Source organism: Equus caballus, chromosome 28 (genome assembly GCF_041296265.1).
Source record: "Equus caballus isolate H_3958 breed thoroughbred chromosome 28, TB-T2T, whole genome shotgun sequence".
Classification (NCBI taxonomy): Eukaryota; Metazoa; Chordata; class Mammalia; order Perissodactyla; family Equidae; genus Equus; species Equus caballus.
In genome coordinates, this window is record NC_091711.1 from 30,738,598 (window position 1) to 30,756,280 (window position 17,683).

The 17,683-nt window shown below is 38.5% G+C and overlaps 1 protein-coding gene across 2 annotated transcripts in view; it reads left to right on the top strand.

Annotated features, from left to right (window-relative positions):
* The window catches only part of UTP20 (UTP20 small subunit processome component), a 92,895-nt gene that overhangs the window by 7,102 nt on the left and 68,110 nt on the right, over positions 1-17,683 (top strand). For both annotated transcript variants that reach the window (XM_014736768.3, XM_001496795.6), the window contains exons 6-16: positions 1,596-1,677; positions 2,397-2,534; positions 2,994-3,149; positions 3,678-3,824; positions 3,908-4,042; positions 5,236-5,313; positions 7,048-7,226; positions 12,104-12,259; positions 12,402-12,490; positions 14,038-14,143; positions 17,391-17,541. In XM_014736768.3, coding sequence (XP_014592254.1) covers positions 1,596-1,677; positions 2,397-2,534; positions 2,994-3,149; positions 3,678-3,824; positions 3,908-4,042; positions 5,236-5,313; positions 7,048-7,226; positions 12,104-12,259; positions 12,402-12,490; positions 14,038-14,143; positions 17,391-17,541 — 1,417 coding nt within the window. The remainder of the gene's footprint in view (positions 1-1,595; positions 1,678-2,396; positions 2,535-2,993; positions 3,150-3,677; positions 3,825-3,907; positions 4,043-5,235; positions 5,314-7,047; positions 7,227-12,103; positions 12,260-12,401; positions 12,491-14,037; positions 14,144-17,390; positions 17,542-17,683) is intronic.

Here is a 17,683-nt window from a genome sequence, read left to right on the forward strand (position 1 = left end):
GATTACTGCATTAAAAACCAGCAAGATCTTAGGGGGATATATAGTTTATTTGGTTTCATGACTTCTGCTGTTATTTTATATCTCCAAAGTCAGGTTCTCTAGTTCTAAATTTATTTACTTTCAGTGTGACATCTTCAGCAGTCTGGATATTTTCGTTGAGTGTTACTGAAACCAAAGTCAGCACATCCCATTCAAGCCAACTCTTCATTCATTCATGTCTTCAGCAAATATGTACTCTATGCCAGTCACTGTTCAGTTTCCCAGTTTCTAACAGTGATACCATCATTCTTCCCAGCACCGAGTCTTGGCACCTTAGAGGTGTCTTTGACCCAGTTGTCTTCAGGGACTCCAAATCCTCTTGATTCACACGCTCATTCAGTTCTGTGAATATTTCTTGAATGCTGTCCGTCAGGTACTTGAGATATAGTCACAAATAAAACAGATAAAAACTCCTCTTTTGCAAAGTTTACATTTTAGCAGGGGGAGGACATCGTGGGCACGTGCCTGGCATGTGCAGGGAAGAAGGAAGGCGCGGTGGTAGAGCAACATGGATAAGGGGAGAGTAATTAGGTGATATCACAGACATGGTAGTAGGGGGGCCTATCATAAAGGGCCTTGTGGATACAGTAAGGTCTTCAGTTCCATTGCAGGGACTCTTGAAATGTCTCTTTGGTCCATCCTTTGCCATTTCCCTCTACCACCAGCCTCTTTTGTGTCCTTGTTGCCCAAGCTTGTGACTTGAGCAGGTTTCTAGTTGGACTGCTAGCCTCTTCTTGTATTTCATACTATATATTGCTACCCAATTAATCCTTCTGAAAATACTCATTTCTTACTCAGCCAGGATTTATTAGTACCTGCTATGAGCAAGGGCACTGTTAGATACTGGGGATATGGCAAAAATAGGAGAGAGATATTCTGTATTCTTTTGTTGTTAGGAAGACCAGTTTAAACACTGATTAGACAAGTAATTATTTAGTTACAGCTACATGGCTGTATGACCTTGGGTTGGTTGCTTACCTTTTTGCCTCAATTTCATTTTCTGTAGAAATAAGGATAATAATAGTACCTACTCCATAGAGTTGTGCTGATTAGATGAAGTAACATAAATGTAAGCTAGGGTCCAAATTCCTCTGCTTGGTGTTGGAGCCACCTGTTTACCTGGGCAGCTTTATCTGCAGCTGCCCTCCTCAACCATATCATCCTCCTTCTTTTAGACTAGTTGGACTCCTTGTTATCTCTTGACCATGACGTCTTCTGCCCACCCCATTTTTGATCTCATTTGTATCTCTAATAATATGCATTCCAGTACCTACCTAAGTTCTTCCTGTCATTCAGGGCTCACTACAAGTTGCAGCTTTTTATGGAGTCTTTTCTATAACACCAGCACCACCAATCCTAGGATTCTTAATGTCCGTGACCTTCACTCTTCTGTTCAACATGGGGTGTCTTGGTAACCAAATGAGATTTTAAACTACTTATTTCATACCTGCTACGTATTCCTTGCATAATTAGCACAGTGTTGGACATATAGTTGACATGTAGTACATCTTTATTAAAATTATGCTTAATTAAACATTTTATTTTCTCATTTATAGCATGTATAGTACACTCCTGGCTCATAAAAAACTACACATAAGAAATTTTGCTGCTGAAAGCTTTACTTTTTTGATGAGAAAGGTTAGTTTAATAATTTATATGTTTATTGCTCATTAATCCTCAAGAATCTGATGGACAGAAGCATGTATTTTTTTATAATGTGGTTATCATGGACTAATAATTTTTTTATATAAACAGAAACGTATTGCTATTTTGAGTTTATCTCACTGTAAGGTTGTCTTTGCTCACTAATATGAAATAATTTGAGTCACTTTTATTGTTATTTAGGGGTTTGTTGGTAGCTTTCAGTGTACATACATCAAAACTTTTCAGTGTATATATAGCCTCTAATTCAAATCAGAAAATACATGAACAGGAATACATTAACAGGAATTTTTGTAATAATTTCCTGAAAGGAACTCATTGTGTCATGGTGTCGTTTGTGTTTGTTTCCTTAGTAAATTTTAGAGAGTTATTGTAATAAAACAAAGACGTTGGTATTAAATTTTTTTTATACTCGTAAAATATATGATTTACTTTAAAAGACAGAATGTTGCCTTATGTAGTTTTTCTTGGTACATACCTTCATATCATACCTATGAATTAATTATTCTTTTGTGTGACATTACAAGTGATAGTATACTGTTATAGTAATTTGAAATCATTGCAAGTGTCTATTCCTTTTAGAATTTCGTGCTAATTACATTCAAATATGAATTTGTGGAATAGCAAATAATAATTCTTTGTTTGGATATGTTTATGTTGTAAATACAATTTTCCATTTGTATTTCGTGTTTTAGGTTTCTGATAAAAATGCACTTTTCAATTTAATGTTTCTTGATCTTGATAAACATCCAGAAAAAGTAGAAGGAGTCGGACAGTTGCTCTTTGAAATGTGCAAAGGTGTTAGAAATATGTTTCACTCCTGTACAGAGAAGGTAAATAGCTGGGAGGAATACTTTGAGTTTATGTGAAAGATATTAAAGAAAAAATAGGTAAGATTTACACAAATGATGTGGAGAGAGGATTGCCTAGAATAGATAGAAAGCACTAAATGGGGAGCATTAGGGCTTTAATAGCAATGCTTACCTAATGTAGGCCCTGGGTCATTAGGTATTTTTACTTATAAAATCAGTGCTGTCTTCTTTATTCTGGATCCTAGAAGGTAACATAAGTTGATTAAGGAGCGGGAGTGGTGGGGAGGGGGTAGTTGTATGATAAAATTCCCCGTCCTAGTTTGGAAATTCCTTTTGGGATACATAGTTCACCATGAAAGCTGCCAGATCTTTAATTATTCCAGATCACATTTTAAGGTAGCTTAATCAGAGAGGGAAATAGTGTAATACTTAAAAATAAGAGTGTACATGTTCATTTTAATGATTCTTGGATTCTCACAGGCAGTGAAGCTAATTTTCCAAAAGCTAGGACCAGTTACTGAAACAGAAACGCAACTACCATGGATTTTAGTTGGAGAAACACTCAAAAGCATGGTCAAGTCCACCGCGTCTTACATCTACAAGGAACATTTTGGTACATTTTTTGAATGTTTGCAAGTGAGTTCTAATTTTTAAGAATTTGTATGTAATAAGGAGTCCAAGAGTTGATTGTTGTTGCTCTTAGTTTAACAGACCACCCCTGGAGATTGTATTTTATAATTGTTGTCTTCTTAGGATTTTCCTTCCCTCCACCCCCTGTACTACTTTCATTTGGCTTGATATCTTGAGACACAGTAGAGCCTAGTGGTTAAGAGCACAGGCTTTGGAGCACACTGCCTCTGTTTGGATCTTGGCTTTGTCACTTACTGCTCTATTTCTCAGTCTTTTCATCTCGTAAATGGGGGTGATAATATTCCCTACCTTGGGGTTGTTGCGAGGGTTGTGAGGAAATACTTTTAAAGAACTTAGAACAGTGCACTCAAAAATGTTCATTGTTATTATCATTAGTGACACCTGGTAAATGTGTCTTTTTCTTTGAGAGCAAAGGGACATGAAAATTTGAACTGCTTCACGCAATAGTTTCATCATTGAATTAATAGTTGAGTTTGATATAGTTATTCTCTCTGGTAAATTCTTTGTTTGCAGGAATCACTTCTGGATCTACATACGAAAGTAACCAAAAGCAACTGTGGTGAATGTTCTGAACAGATAAAAAGGTTGCTAGAAACATATCTGATACTCGTGAAACATGGAAATGGATCAAAGATAACCAAACCTGTTGATATTTGTAAGGTGAGTTCCCAACTTAATTTGCTTAGAGTCTGTTCGTTAAAAGCTGATTGCTAAGTATGTGTTGTCTTTCTTTTCTTTTACAGGTGTTGTCTCAAACATTACAGATAGCCCATCTCTCCACGTCTTGTCAGGAGACCCTCTTGGATGTAATTTCTGCTTTGATCCTAGGTGAAAATGTTTGCTTGCCAGAGGCCCTCGTCAAAGAAACCGTAGAAAAAGTAATTTATTTCAACAAATGTTAATTGAGTAGTTAATAAGATGTTTAACATTGAGTGGGTCTCCTGGGGAGTACAGATGAAGAGTGGCAAATGCTCTGTCCTCAGGGAGTTTATAATCTTGTTAAAGAGATGTGAATTGCATGCTGTAATAGAAATAAGCAAAACAAAGTGTGGTAAAAGCTAAGTCTGCTCAGCAAATATTCACCAAACATGTCTAGCTTGCCGTGTGTTGGGTATGGACCAGGTATCCCAGGGTGGATGCTGGTGCCTGTGATTTTTAATTGTTAAGGAGGTGAGCCCTGGGAGTGAGTAGTTGCAGTCCATTGAACGAATCTATTCATGTCATGTTGAAACACAACGATTAATTTTGCTTGGGGTTGAGGAACAGAGAATGTTTTTCAAAGGACTTGTATCTGGGATAGTCCTTGAAGATTAAATAGCAGTCTGCCAGTCAGAGAAGGGATTAGAAATGCTAGGAAAGGGAACAGCAAAGACACGTTCAAAAGTGTGCCATCTGGGCACATAGAGACGTGGGGAAATGTGGTGCACATCAGCAAGGTTCTGCTTGGCTTTGAAACGTTAGGTTGGATTTTATCCTGCAAGTAGTGGAGGGCTCTGGAAAAATTTTAAGTAGGGGAAATGGTTTGATGAGACTTGCATTTTAGTGAGTTGAGAAGATGGATTGGAGGGAAGTGGGATTGCAGAAAGATCAGTTAGGTTCTTCCTAGCTTCATTTAATGCAGCATGAAGTATAGAGGATGGTATAAAACCATGCTGCTTGCCCTTTCATAGTTCTCTGTAGCTGGGAAAGAACTGAGCAGCTGTCAGGCAGAGCCCTGTGTGATCCCTAGAATCGCAGTGCCCTTTGCATCTGTGTAAGTTCCTTTGGAGAAGGCCAAGCATGTGGACAGAATACTTGTTGAAGTGTGCCTACGGTTGCCGTACTCTAGCTGCTTTCCCGGGGAGGGCTCAGTGCCTGTGTCTCACACCCGGGTGTGTCCCTCTACACAGTGGCAAATTCAGCCAGCAAGTTCTTTTTGCCTCCTTTGACTGTGTTAACTGATATCGAGCATCCCACTACTTCCTGCTTGCAAGTTAGAGGACCTGGAAAGTTTGGGATGTTTTTTATTTTCAGGAACAGGGAAAGTACTCTCGGTGTACTTACATTAATACTTTTTACCTGTGGTCCACAGACTTTTGAGAGCAGATTTGAAAGACATTTACTTTTGGATTTTTCTGAAGTCATGTTTGCTATGAAGCAGTTTGAGCAGGTGAGTGAGATAGTAAGTTTTCGGTTTATTTTGTTATGTTCTTAATCTGTCATGATAAAATAATCAGATTTAAAATCCTATGATTTTTTTGTTTGTTTTTTTGAAAGGAACAGAATAAGTATTTGATATTTCAGTCCATATTTTTTAAAGTAACTATATTCTAATTCTAGATCGTAAGTGAAACTTTATTCCATATGCTAAGGCATTTAAAATGATATTAAGTAACCAACTTGTTTTTTAATAATCCTTTAAGAAGTTACAGAACCATGTGGTAAAATTGAAACAACAGTTTAAGGAACTTTTGTGTGAATTTGCAGCATAGAAAATAGTTTCTGAAATGGTTGGCATTGGAGGAATGTTGCACATTCATTTCATTGCTTCCAAATAGGTACCTGATGGAAGGAGATAGAAATCTTTCTCATCAAAACCTGAGTTTACTTTATCCCTTTCCTCTCACCTCTGTCAACCGTTTGCTGCTCCTTATAACTCAGTAACCCTACAGAATACGTCATGGAAACCTTTCTCTCTGTTCTCTTATTTTTCGCTTTAGTCTTTAATAATATATATTCTCATTTGTCTCAAGAAAAGCTTCTTTGTATGTGTCCTAGCCCTGTTCCTTCCTGCCCAGTGAGGGCCCTTTATCTCGCTCTGGTTTTCTTAGCAACTGCTTATTTTTCTTCTTCCTTGTTCCCTTTGGTCTTTTAAAAAATCTTATTTTTATCAGAGTACTCTATGTCTATAGTTTAAAAGTCAAACAGGGCTAGAAGACAGTCACTTCATTTCTACTTCCATCTTAACTCACCAGAAGCAAGCACATCTAATGAGTTTTAGCATTTTTTTTTTTATTTTTTAGTATTTACTTTATATATGTGAATCCTCTGAATAACTGATTTTCCCTGATCATTAGTTTTAGTTCTCATCTGTAGACTTCCGCCTATGATAGATGGATTCTGGTTCTTTTACCTCTCATCTTCTCAAGAGAGTTACATCACAAATTTTGGTTGAATTCATATTCACCGTATACTTAATCCTTATAAACAAGGAGTATTTTATAGTTATATTTCCCTTTTTTTATACCTTTTAATTCTTCCTGAAGTTAATAATTGCCTCATTCTTTGAAAACTAGAAATTGTTTTCTTTAAATAGCTGGTCTGTGAGTCTGTCTTCCAACAGCATAGTAGAATGTCTTTCACATGGCAAACTATCAGATAATTTAGCAGCTCAATTTTTTTTTTCCTCCATATTTTGGAGACATTCCTCCTGGAGCAATTCAAGTCTGAATGGATTGCTTTCTCAGCCCACTGCACAGATGTCGTACTAGGACTTCCTTTTGTTTTCCTCCTGTTTCTTGGGTCCCATGTCTTCCTCTTGTCATAGTTTATTCTCTCATTTTGTTGGAACACATTCCCCAGATGTTCCTGAGAAAGGCTGAATGGGAGTAAAATTTTGAGATTCAGTACATCTGAAAATGTCTTTATTCTTCTCTCATGCTAATATTGCTAATAGGTTGGGTATATAATTCTAGATTCTGTCATTTTCCCTCGGAGTTTTCCGGGCATTGCTCCACTGTCTTCTAGCTTCCATTGTTCCTGTGGAGAGCTCTGATGCCGTTATGATTCCTGATCCTTTGTTTATGATTTATTTTTTCTCTGTGGAAGTGTTACAGTCTTCTCTTCATTAGGTGTTCTGAAATGTGTATCTGTTAATCAATGTGATTTCCTTTCTTATTTTTAGCTTTTTCTACCAAGCTTTCTCTTATATATTGAGAATTGCTTCTTGATTGATGATGCTGTGGCCAAAGATGAAGCTCTGGCTGTTTTGGCCAAGCTCATTCTGAACAAAGCAGCACCTCCCACTGCTGGCTCGATGGCCATTGAGAAGTACCCTCTGGCTTTCTCACAACAGATGGTGGGGTAAGTTCCAAGTCTTTATTCCCTATAATGTTGGTAGGATTACCTGTTTAAAAATAATGCATCAAGAATACTCCCCAAAATGAAGATCTGTGTGTATTAACTGGAAAGATGTGCATGATATATTATTATGTGAAAAAAGCAAATTGTAGAATAGTACATGTAGTATGATTTTTGCAAAGTTAAAATAAAAAGTATATATAATCATAGAAAAACGTATGAAAGGATACACAAACAGGTTAACTTGGTTAACATCAAGAGGATGGCAAGTGAAAGAGAGAGGTAACTATTAATTTTCTTTAACTTTTTATTCTAAAATAATTGTACCTTCATGTGCAGTTGCAAGGAATAGTACAGAGAAGTTCTGTGAGCCTTCACTCAGTTTCCTCCAATGGTAACGTCTTGCATAAGTTTACTGCAATATCACAACAGAAAATTGACATTGGTACAATGTACAATCTGCTGTCCTTATTCAGATTTCACCAGTTTTACGTGCACTTATCTCTGTGTGTGTATGTACATGGATATAAAGTTCTGTGCAGTTATATCACATGTGTAGATTTGTAACCACCACCAGAGTAAAGATACAGAGCTGGTGCTGGCCCCATGGCTGAGTGGTTACGTTTGTGCCCTCCGCTTCAGCGAGCAGCCCACGGTTTTGCCCGTTCGGCTCCTGCTACCTTTTATTTTTTGAGGAAGATTACCCCTGAGTTAACGTCTGCCGCCAATCCACCTCTTTTTGCTGAGGAAGACTGGCCCTGAGCTAACATCTGTGCCCATCTTTCTCTGTTTTATGTGGGATGCCTGCCACAGCATGGCCTGACAAGAGGTCCATAGGTCCACACCCAGGATCCAAACCGGTGAACCTCGGGCTGCTGAAGTGGAATGTGTGAACTTAACCACTGCACCACCGGGCCAGCCCCTCAGTCCACCTTTTAATAGGCTCATTCACCCTGATGCTTCCCACTCCATCCCTAACCCGTGGCTACCACTGATCTCTTCTCCATTTTTATGATTTTGTCATTTCAAGAATATTATCTAAATGGAATTATACAGTCCAACTTTTGAGGTTGGCTTTTTCTCACTCAATGTTAATTCCCTTGAGACCCATCCAAGTTGTATCAGGAGTCCCTTCCTTTTTCTGTTTAACATCTTTTCATGTGCTTGTTGCTGAGTAGTATTCCATGGTATGGATGTAACAGTTTGTTTAATCATTCACTTGTTGAAAGACATTTAGGTCATTTCTAGTTTTTGACTATTTTGAATAAAGCTGTTATGAGCATTCATGTACATCACTTTGTTTCTTTGAGATAAATGCCCAGAAGTGGAATTGTTGAGTTATATCATAAGTGAATGTTTAGTTTTATGAAAAACTACCAAACGGTTTTCCAGAATGGTTTTGCCATTTTACATTTCAGCTAGCCGTATGAGTGATCCAATTTCTCTGCATCTTCACCAGCATTTGGTATTATCACTGTTTTTTATTTTTGCCAATCTGATAGGATTGTGATTTCAATTTGCATTTCCCCAGTGGCTAATGATGTTGAACATCTTTTAATGTGCTTATTTGCTTTCCGTATATCTTCTTTAGTGAAATATCTGTTCATTTCCATGGCCCATTTTCTAACTGATGGCCTGTGTCTTTACTGTTGAGTTTTAAAAGAACGCTTTATATATTCTAGGTACTAGTCCTTTTGTCAGATATGTGCTTTGCAAATATTTTCTCCCAGTGGATAGCTTGTCTTTATTTGTTTAAAAAGATTTTTCACAGGGCAAAGTTTTAGATTTTGATGAGATCCAATTTATCAACTTTTCTTTTATGGATAATGTTTTTGATCAAGTCAAGTCTAAGAACTGTTTGCCTAGCTGGAGCTCCCAAATATTTTCTCCTATTTTTCTAAAAGTTTCATAGTTATTTAAACTTGTCTGTGATCTATTTTGAGTTAATTTTTATGTGAGGTGTGAGGTTTAGGTCAAGTTTATTTTTTTGCCTATGGATGGCCACTTCTTTGGCAACATTTGTTGAAAAGCCAACTCTTCCTCATTACTTTTGCACCTTTGTCAAAAATCAGTTGGGCATATGTGTGTGGGTCTAATTCTGGGTTCGCTATTCTGTTCCATTGATCTGTGTATCTCTCCCTCTCTAAGACCACACTGTCTTATTACTATAGCTATAAAATGAGTCTTGAAATTTTGAAAAAAAGAAATCCTCTCACTTTATTCTTCTTTTTCAAAATTGTTTCAGCTATTCTTGGTCCTTTGCCTTTCTATTTAAATTTTGGAAGAAACTTATCTATGTCTACAAAAAAACCTTACTGAGATTTTGTTTGGGATTGTATTAAATCTATAGATGAATTTGGGGAGAATTAACATCTCCCTAAGGATACACAAAACTGTTAACTTTGTTTATGTCAGGAGGATGGTAAGGGGAAGAAAGAAGTCACTATTAACTTTTAGATTATATACCTTTGAATTGTTAAAAGCACTGTGGATTACTTTCTTAATTTCATTAAAAACATCGCATACCCTTTGGAAGTTGAAAACAAAGTTTACGTAAGTGTGTGAGAGGATTCAGGTCATTTTTCAAATAGTTGAGTGGATATGATTCTAGAAATTGTAGATTAGGAAACCAGTTAGTTCCCTTCTCGTTCCTATTATTTATACATAAGAATATATAGGAATACATAAATTTCTTATTTCTATTGGATTAGTTAGACCTGTTGCTACATCCTTTGAGGTGGGCGTCATTGTCCCCACAGTCACACAGCAAAGTTAGTTTGTGAATCTGATCAGCATGAGATTCTGGAGGAACCCATCTTCTTCAAACTTTGCTCTTCTGCTGATCTTAAAGTAGCTTCTCTATCAAAACATGCCAGCATAGTCTTGTTGGTTTCTTACTTCGCTGAGCCCTGATTCCTGAGGAATGGGTAATGAGTAACTCCTGTAGACTTACTCCCTTGGAACTTTTCTCTTGATTTTACAACACCAAGCCAATCTCCAACAGGCAGATTCCTTGCGAGTGGCCAGAACTCTGGGTTCTGGGCTGTGAGAGTGAAGCTGCTTTGTTGGCTTCCATGAGGTGAAGCCAAGGTCCTGGCTGAGGCTGCGGGTCAGACCTTACACTGCCATCTCAGCCGTCTCAAATCCTCCTTGGAATGTGGCACGATAAGAATAAATAAATACATGTAGTCATATTAACTTAAGGCAAGTACCACAGCTTCTGTGTCTTTCTCTGAGAAAACATCCCTCTGCCACCCCCACAGAGATAGGCTGTAGTGAATGGTCACCTTTGTCTGCATATTCTTAGTAATACTCCACCGATTCATCTCACAGATTTGTCATGAGAATAAAAAATATAATAGCTGTGAAAACACTCTTTAGAAGATAAATTTATTCTGTCATTTGACCAATATTTATTGTATAGGCACTGTTCTAGGTTCTAGGATATAATAATGAATAAGAAAAAGGTTCCTTCTTTTGGGGAGCTACGTTCTTGGAGGAGACAGATATGAGGCAGATAAACAAACAAGATAATTTTAGATAGTGATAAAAAGAAAAATAAAACAGGTTGTTGAGAGGGTAGAGTAAATTCAGAGACAGCACTATCCCTCTCTGGAGAGGAGACCTTTGGACCAATTGTAATGAGGAAAGGGTCCAGCCTTGCAAAGACCAAAGTGAAAGGCTTTCCAAGCAGAGGGAAGAGTTACTCAAAGGCTCTGGGACAGGAATAAGCCCAGTATGTTTGAGGAACAAAAAGAAACTCTGTGAGTAAAGAGCATTGAACAAGGAGAGTGGAATGAGAGGAAGTGAGAAATGAAAGTAGGTGAGGCTCAGATCACCATGGGCCTTCAGGAGGAGGAAAAGAGTGTAGATTTTATTGGAGGAGCTCATTCGCAGATGTGATGAAGCAGTGAATGACATTATAACTAATAACTCACTTTTTTAAAAGTATCTCAATATTTGTAAGTTTTTTGCCATTTGTTGGTTGCTGCTACATGATTACTACTAGAAAGACTGCATATCAAGATTTAGCAACTTGTAGAAATTGTTGACTAAATTAATTATTGTAATTTCCAGGAATTCAATATCCTGGTAAGTATGAAACAAAAGAGAATGCAACTTTTTGGTTAATTTTAATGACAAAAAGCGCACAGGAATAAAAACCTGATATTCTACTTCTGTTGCATAACAAACTAACCAAACTGGACATGGAAGGTAAATTATAAAAGAAATCATTTTACTTATTGTTTCTGTAACCTTTTTTTCAATTAGATCTCTTTCAAATAAGACTGAGGTATGGTTCATTGGCAAAAATTAAGAGGCAAACAAAAATAGTGCCAAAGTAACATACCTAAAGCTGAGTGTCATGCAGAAAACATCATTGAGTAACCATTTATCAGATTAAAGCAGCAGAGAAAGTTACTTCTAAATCATAATCAGTTTGGTGACATTTGTCAAATTTACCATGATAACTTTGCAGCATCATTCTCTATTTGTGAAGTAGTAAAATTCATGTCAAAAAGGAAAGGGAGATGGAAGAAGTCAGTTCATTGCAATAAATTACCTCTCCAGTTCTTAAAAATGTGTCCATCAGCACGAAATTCAGAAATAATAGCTAAAATTAGAAGAGAAGAGACTTGGTTAAGTTATGAAGCAAATTAAAATAGAAAATAGAACTAATAGGGATTGAAAAAGCCTCTCATTGAAAATCAGTACATAACTCACATTTGATTAGTTATTTATCTTCAACCCCACTAGTCCCCTCCTCCCCTGCAATGCTCCGCACATGGAAAGGAACCAGTTTTATTTCAAACTTCAGAGGGCAAGAGCAATTATGTTCTCTCCTGTCCTAAACATTTGTTTGTCTTTTCTTCCTTCAGATCTTATGTAAGGCAGAAGAAGACTAGATCCAAGGGAGGAAAGGAACAGATTCCAGCATTGGACCATCTTTTGTCTATAATTCAGTTACCCCCAAGTAAAGACGCTACTTACCTTTCACATTCTTGGGCAGCCCTTGTCGTGTTACCTCATATTAGGTGAGAAAATAAACTATGTCTGATTTTGAAGGAGATACATGACATGCTGCTTAAAGTTTTGTAGCCATTTCTTGCTAGTCCATGAAAAAGCCATTAAATGCTGGTTTGAACTTTTTTCTTTTTCTCCCCACTTCTTGGACAGACCTCTTGAGAAAGAGAAGGTGATACCCCTAGTCACATGTTTCATAGAGTCACTCTTCATGACTGTTGACAGAGGGAGCTCTGGAAAAGGTCAGTTAACAATCACCATTTGTTCTCATCTCTCTTTTCTGGCACACCAAAAGTAACTGTATACGCATAGAATACCAGAGAATAACACTAGCATTGTGTTCTGGCATAACCCCCATATGATAAATACAGAGAAAAGAGGATAAGGTGGACATGTTGCACTTGTACCTCATAACGTGATGACTGAGTCTGGATGTCTTGAACATAAGCTGAATCTAAAAGGTGAAGTATCAGAAGGATGCCATGGCATATAAGACCCCTCATTTTCGGGCCCCAGTTTGTGTCTTGTTCCCATCTCCCACACCCACTCTACACCTGTATACAACTTACGCTCCAGGCATTTGCTTACCCTGAGCAAGACACTTTATTTGACAACCCTCTGGCTGCCCTTTAGATGCATTCCTTCTGCCTAGAGTCCTTTCTAGGTCTTTGTCATTTGCTGAACTCGTACTTTTCTTTCAAAATTCAGCTCAAACACAATACCTCTAGAAAGGGCTTCGTGATTCTTCCAGGCAGAATTAGGCCGCCCTACCCAGAACACTATTTCCTATTGTATACTTGTACATCTCTTCCTGCTAGCCTGAGAAGAGCAATTTAAAAGTAGGTATTTTGTTTTATTCTGGCTTGGTATTATTTTTCCTAACGTGTGTAGTAATCGTTTATTCATCTAAATATTAATGTGCTAGATTCTGTGTTAGATGCTAAGTAGATATATTAGAGAATAAAGTAGATTTGCCACATTTCTAGTGCTCAGTAGCCACATGTGGCTAGTGGCTACCATACTGGATTGTGGCTACGTATTGTCACAAGTATAGAACATTTCCACCATTGCAGAAAGTTCTCTTGGATAGCACTCTTCTAAAATCTGGAGCAGGGGTCTGCAAAATTTTTATATACTGGACCAGACTGTAAATATTTTAGGTTTAGTGGGCCACATTCAGTCTTTGTGGCATATTCTTTTTGTTTGTTTGTTTTAAATAACCCTTTAAAAATTAAAAAGCATTCTTAGCTTGCCAGCCCTATAAAAACAGATGACCTATAATATTCTGACTTATGGGCCATAGTTTGCCAAACTCTGGTCTAGGATTAAATGAATGTCTAATTAATATTTATTGAGTGGATTGTGGGCAGGAGCCATCGGGTTTGTGACTCGTTAAAAGTTGGAGACATAAGATCAACATGAGTTTTACGCAAAGATAATCTCTTAGTTTATGAAAAGTCCAAGTCTACTCTTCTCAAAAGTTCTAATTTTGATAATGGCAGTCAGTGGAATCCCTGAACTCACTCTTCATCTCAGTTAATGGAACATAGGTTTTTATTCTCTATGTTTGAGTGTATTTTTCTTCTAAAAAAGTTAAAATATAAGATTTGGAACCTTCTCTTTCCAGTTCCTTTCTGTTATTTTCTGACACTTGACAGATAATTCTTTAGAAGGCACAAATTCACTTTAAAAACTTTGTATAAATAGCAAGTGTTAGATAATGAGATGTCTCATAGTTATTGTGTCAAAGAAATAAGTAATGTGGTGTCTTCTGTTTTTCTGCCCTTAGGAAATTTATTTGTTCTTTGTCAAGCTGTAAATACTCTGCTAAGTTTGGAAGAATCTTCTGAACTTCTTCATTTGGTTCCTGTGGAACGCGTGAAGAATTTAGTGTTGTGAGTAAACATATCTTCTTCCATTCAGCTTAACAATGAATAAAATGCAAAAGCTTCTTTTTATCCCGGACATAGTAAAAGTCCTTGTTTTGTACCTGAGCAATATTCACATAGGAAATTCAGTTTTGATTTAAATCCTCCAGTTAATATAAGTGCATTTTTGACCCAGTCTTTAAATGCCGATTCATTTTTGTAAAGGGGTATTTTACTATGTGTGTAAACTCATGTTGTAGAGTGTAAAAGGCATAACGCTGATTCCTCCCAGCCATAACATCGCAATGTTGACCTTTGGTAACTTTGTGAGTGGTTCCAGCGTATACATTCCCACTGCTTTCGTATTCTATCTCAGCTTAACATAATCAGCATTTTAGAAGACTTTCTGTGGTCCTTATACTAAATGCTAAAACAGTCCAGTTTTTTTGTTTTTTAAGTTTATGTTAGCTAGCTCCTGACTTGGGTAGTAGCACAGGGCCATTACTGGGAGCCATTCACTACTGAGCACCCTTTCAAAGGTCAGGGCTTTTGAAGACCTGGTAAATTACTTGACTTCTTTTTTGGGAGTCTAGTCCATTTTGTTCCCATGCTTTTTAAAACAGATTTACTCGCTTACTTCTTTCAGTAAATATTTATTCGCTTTTCTCGTGCACCCGGCCCTATTCTAGGCACTGGGAGACATAGTCAGTGAGTGAAACAGACAAAATCCCTTGCCTTCTTGGAGCTGACATCCTAGCAAGAAGAGACACTAAACAAACAAGTGAAATATATGGCATGTTAGATGGTGGTAAGAAAATTGAGGCAGAGTCAGGGGATAGGGAGAGTCTGGAGGTTGGGGACAATAGCAGGGGGGTGCCTGGCTTGAGCAGCAAGGAACTACTGTGACTGAGCAGAGCGAGGGGTGGGTAGTAGGCGAAGAGGACATAGAGTTGGTGGTAGCAGACAGTGTGTGACGTTTGGCCACTGTGGGACCTTGGCTTTTACTCTGAGTGAAAGGGGAAGAAGCCGCGGGAGGGTATTTGGCAGGGAAGTGACTTAGGCCTAAACAGGATCACTCTGGCTGCTGTGTTGAGAAAAGACTCAAGGGGAAAAAAGGAGACATCTCCAGTTAGGAGACTTGCTGCAATAATCCAGAATCTCTTTACATTTCCAAATCTGGGCAAAGCTGGCATTTCTCCATGGTTTGTTGAATTGCTTTAAATTCCTTTAAGGAGGGTTTTCCTTTGATATCTCCCTACATATCGTATTATGTATTCCCTTTTTTTCTTGATCGTTTTGTTTCAACTTATACTATATTCTTTGGTATAAACAATTTAAGGCATCTGTGGAGGTTTTGAAACAGAAAGGCACACATCTCACAGAGTGAGATTAGTATGTCCCCTGTGGAAGGCCAGCTGGCCTCCCATCCAGTTGGCTCTTAGCCTCGGAGGCCCAGAATCCTCTAACCGGAGTGAATCTGGCTCTGAGGACGGAGGCGTAAGCTTCCAGTTGTGAAAGTTGTAGATGTGGGCTTCTGTGCTCGGTGCTGTGCTAGTTACTGGCTAAGTTCATAGGCTTCACAGCCAAGACAACCTGGATTGAATCCAGAAGATTCAACCTGGATTTGAATCTCCACCACTTACTAGCTCTGTAGCTTTGGGTAGGTTAACCTCAACTTCAGTATCTCTTGAAAGGAAGTAGCAATACTTCTCTCATGGAGATTAAGTTAGACAGTGCATGCAGTAATAGCAATATACAAATTCATTTATTGTGTTCTGAGTACTTTACCTACATATTTAATTTAATCCTCACGACGACTCCGTGAGGTGTAGGTGCTATTATCATTGTAGATGGGGGGACTACATTTCTAAAATAAATCCAGAATCCAACTACTCAGTACCGGCTGCCACCTAGTCTACCACTGTCTCTTATCTGGGTGATGGCATCAGCCTCCTAACCAGTTCCCTTGCTTCCGTCTTTGCCCTGCTGCTCTCTGTTTTATACCCAACAACCTTGTTGGGATGATTCTTTTAAATGAAAGACAGATCTTGTCCCTCTTTCGCCAATAGCTCCAAGACTGATTCTTAAGCAGGGGCAATTCTAGAGATGTTTTTGGTTGTCACAAATGGGGTCTGCTACTGGCATCTAATGGGTAGAGGCTCAGGATGCTGCTAAGCAACCTGCACAGGGTAGCTCCCCACAACGAAGCGTTATGTGGCCTAAAATGTCAGTAGCACCGCTGTTGAGAAACCTGGCTCTGGTGGTATCGCCTCTGACTCAGTATGAAATCCAAAGTCCTTATGTTCCTCAGGGCTCTGTGTAATCAACCCCTGGTACTTCTGACCTCATCTCCAGCCTCTTCCTTGTTAACTCGGTTCCTGCTAGACTGGTCTCCTTGACTGTCCTCAAATAGACAGGCACACCTGTCTGGGACTTGGCATCACTGTTCCACCTGCCTGGAAGGCTTTTCTTCCAGGTATCTGGTGGATCACTTCTGCACTTCCTTTGGTCTCTGCCTCCACAACCACCCCCTTATCAAATAGCACTCCTCTTCACCCTGCTACCCCCCACCCCAGTCTCTCCATCTAGCCTCCTTTCCTCAGTTTACTTTGCTCCACCAAACTCATCACTGTCATACTGACTATTTATTAATTTATTTATTTATTGGCTACCTTCCTCTATTAGAATATAAGCTGCAGGAGGATAGGGACTTTGTCTTCTGTTTACTGCTACATCCAGTGTCTAGAAAAGTCAGTGGCACATAGTAGACACACAATGAACATTTGCTGAAGGAAGATGGCACACAGAGGGTAAGCGGCTTGCCCAGGGTTACACTGCTGTTAGATGATGAGGCTGGCTTCAAGCCTCAGCTGCCCAAGGCCAGAGCCCCTGTGCTGGACCCCTCCTCTGTACTGCTTCCCTCCTTAGCTCAGTGCCCAACACATCGAAAACACTTAGTACATAGTATATATCCCCCTTTATGTCATTTTCATTTACAAGCATGTGAATGGAAAAGACAGCATTGGATTTTAGTCAGAATACCATCTCCTCCTCCTGCCTCTTCCTCCAGCTGGCTTTGTGTCCTTGAGCACATCACTCACTGTTGCTAGTCCTCAGATTCTTTGTCTCTAAAGTGATGCTAAATGTCTACATAAAACTTTTAGCTGTTCCCTTTTACGTTTCCTTCATCAGTGATAACGTTCTGCAGTTTCTAGTGTAGCCTAAATATTCGGGTGTCTGGTATGATTTGGATCCGATAAATATCTCATTGCAGAATGTTTCCTTTGGAGCCATCTGTGTTGCTGTTGGCTGATCTCTATTATCAGAGATTGTCCTTATGTGGCTGCAGGGGGCCACTTTCTGAGGAAGCTTTAATGGAATTATTTCCCAAGTTACAAGCAAACATTTCAACTGGTATATCCAAGGTAATACTGTTCTGTGCTGTGTGCTTCATCTCTCATCTTTTATTTCTATATGTATTGACAGTGGATGTCAGAGCTCCTTAATCAGAAAATGCTGCTGTGGGGTGATTTCTGTTTAAAGCAGTGATTCCTAAACACTGACCTA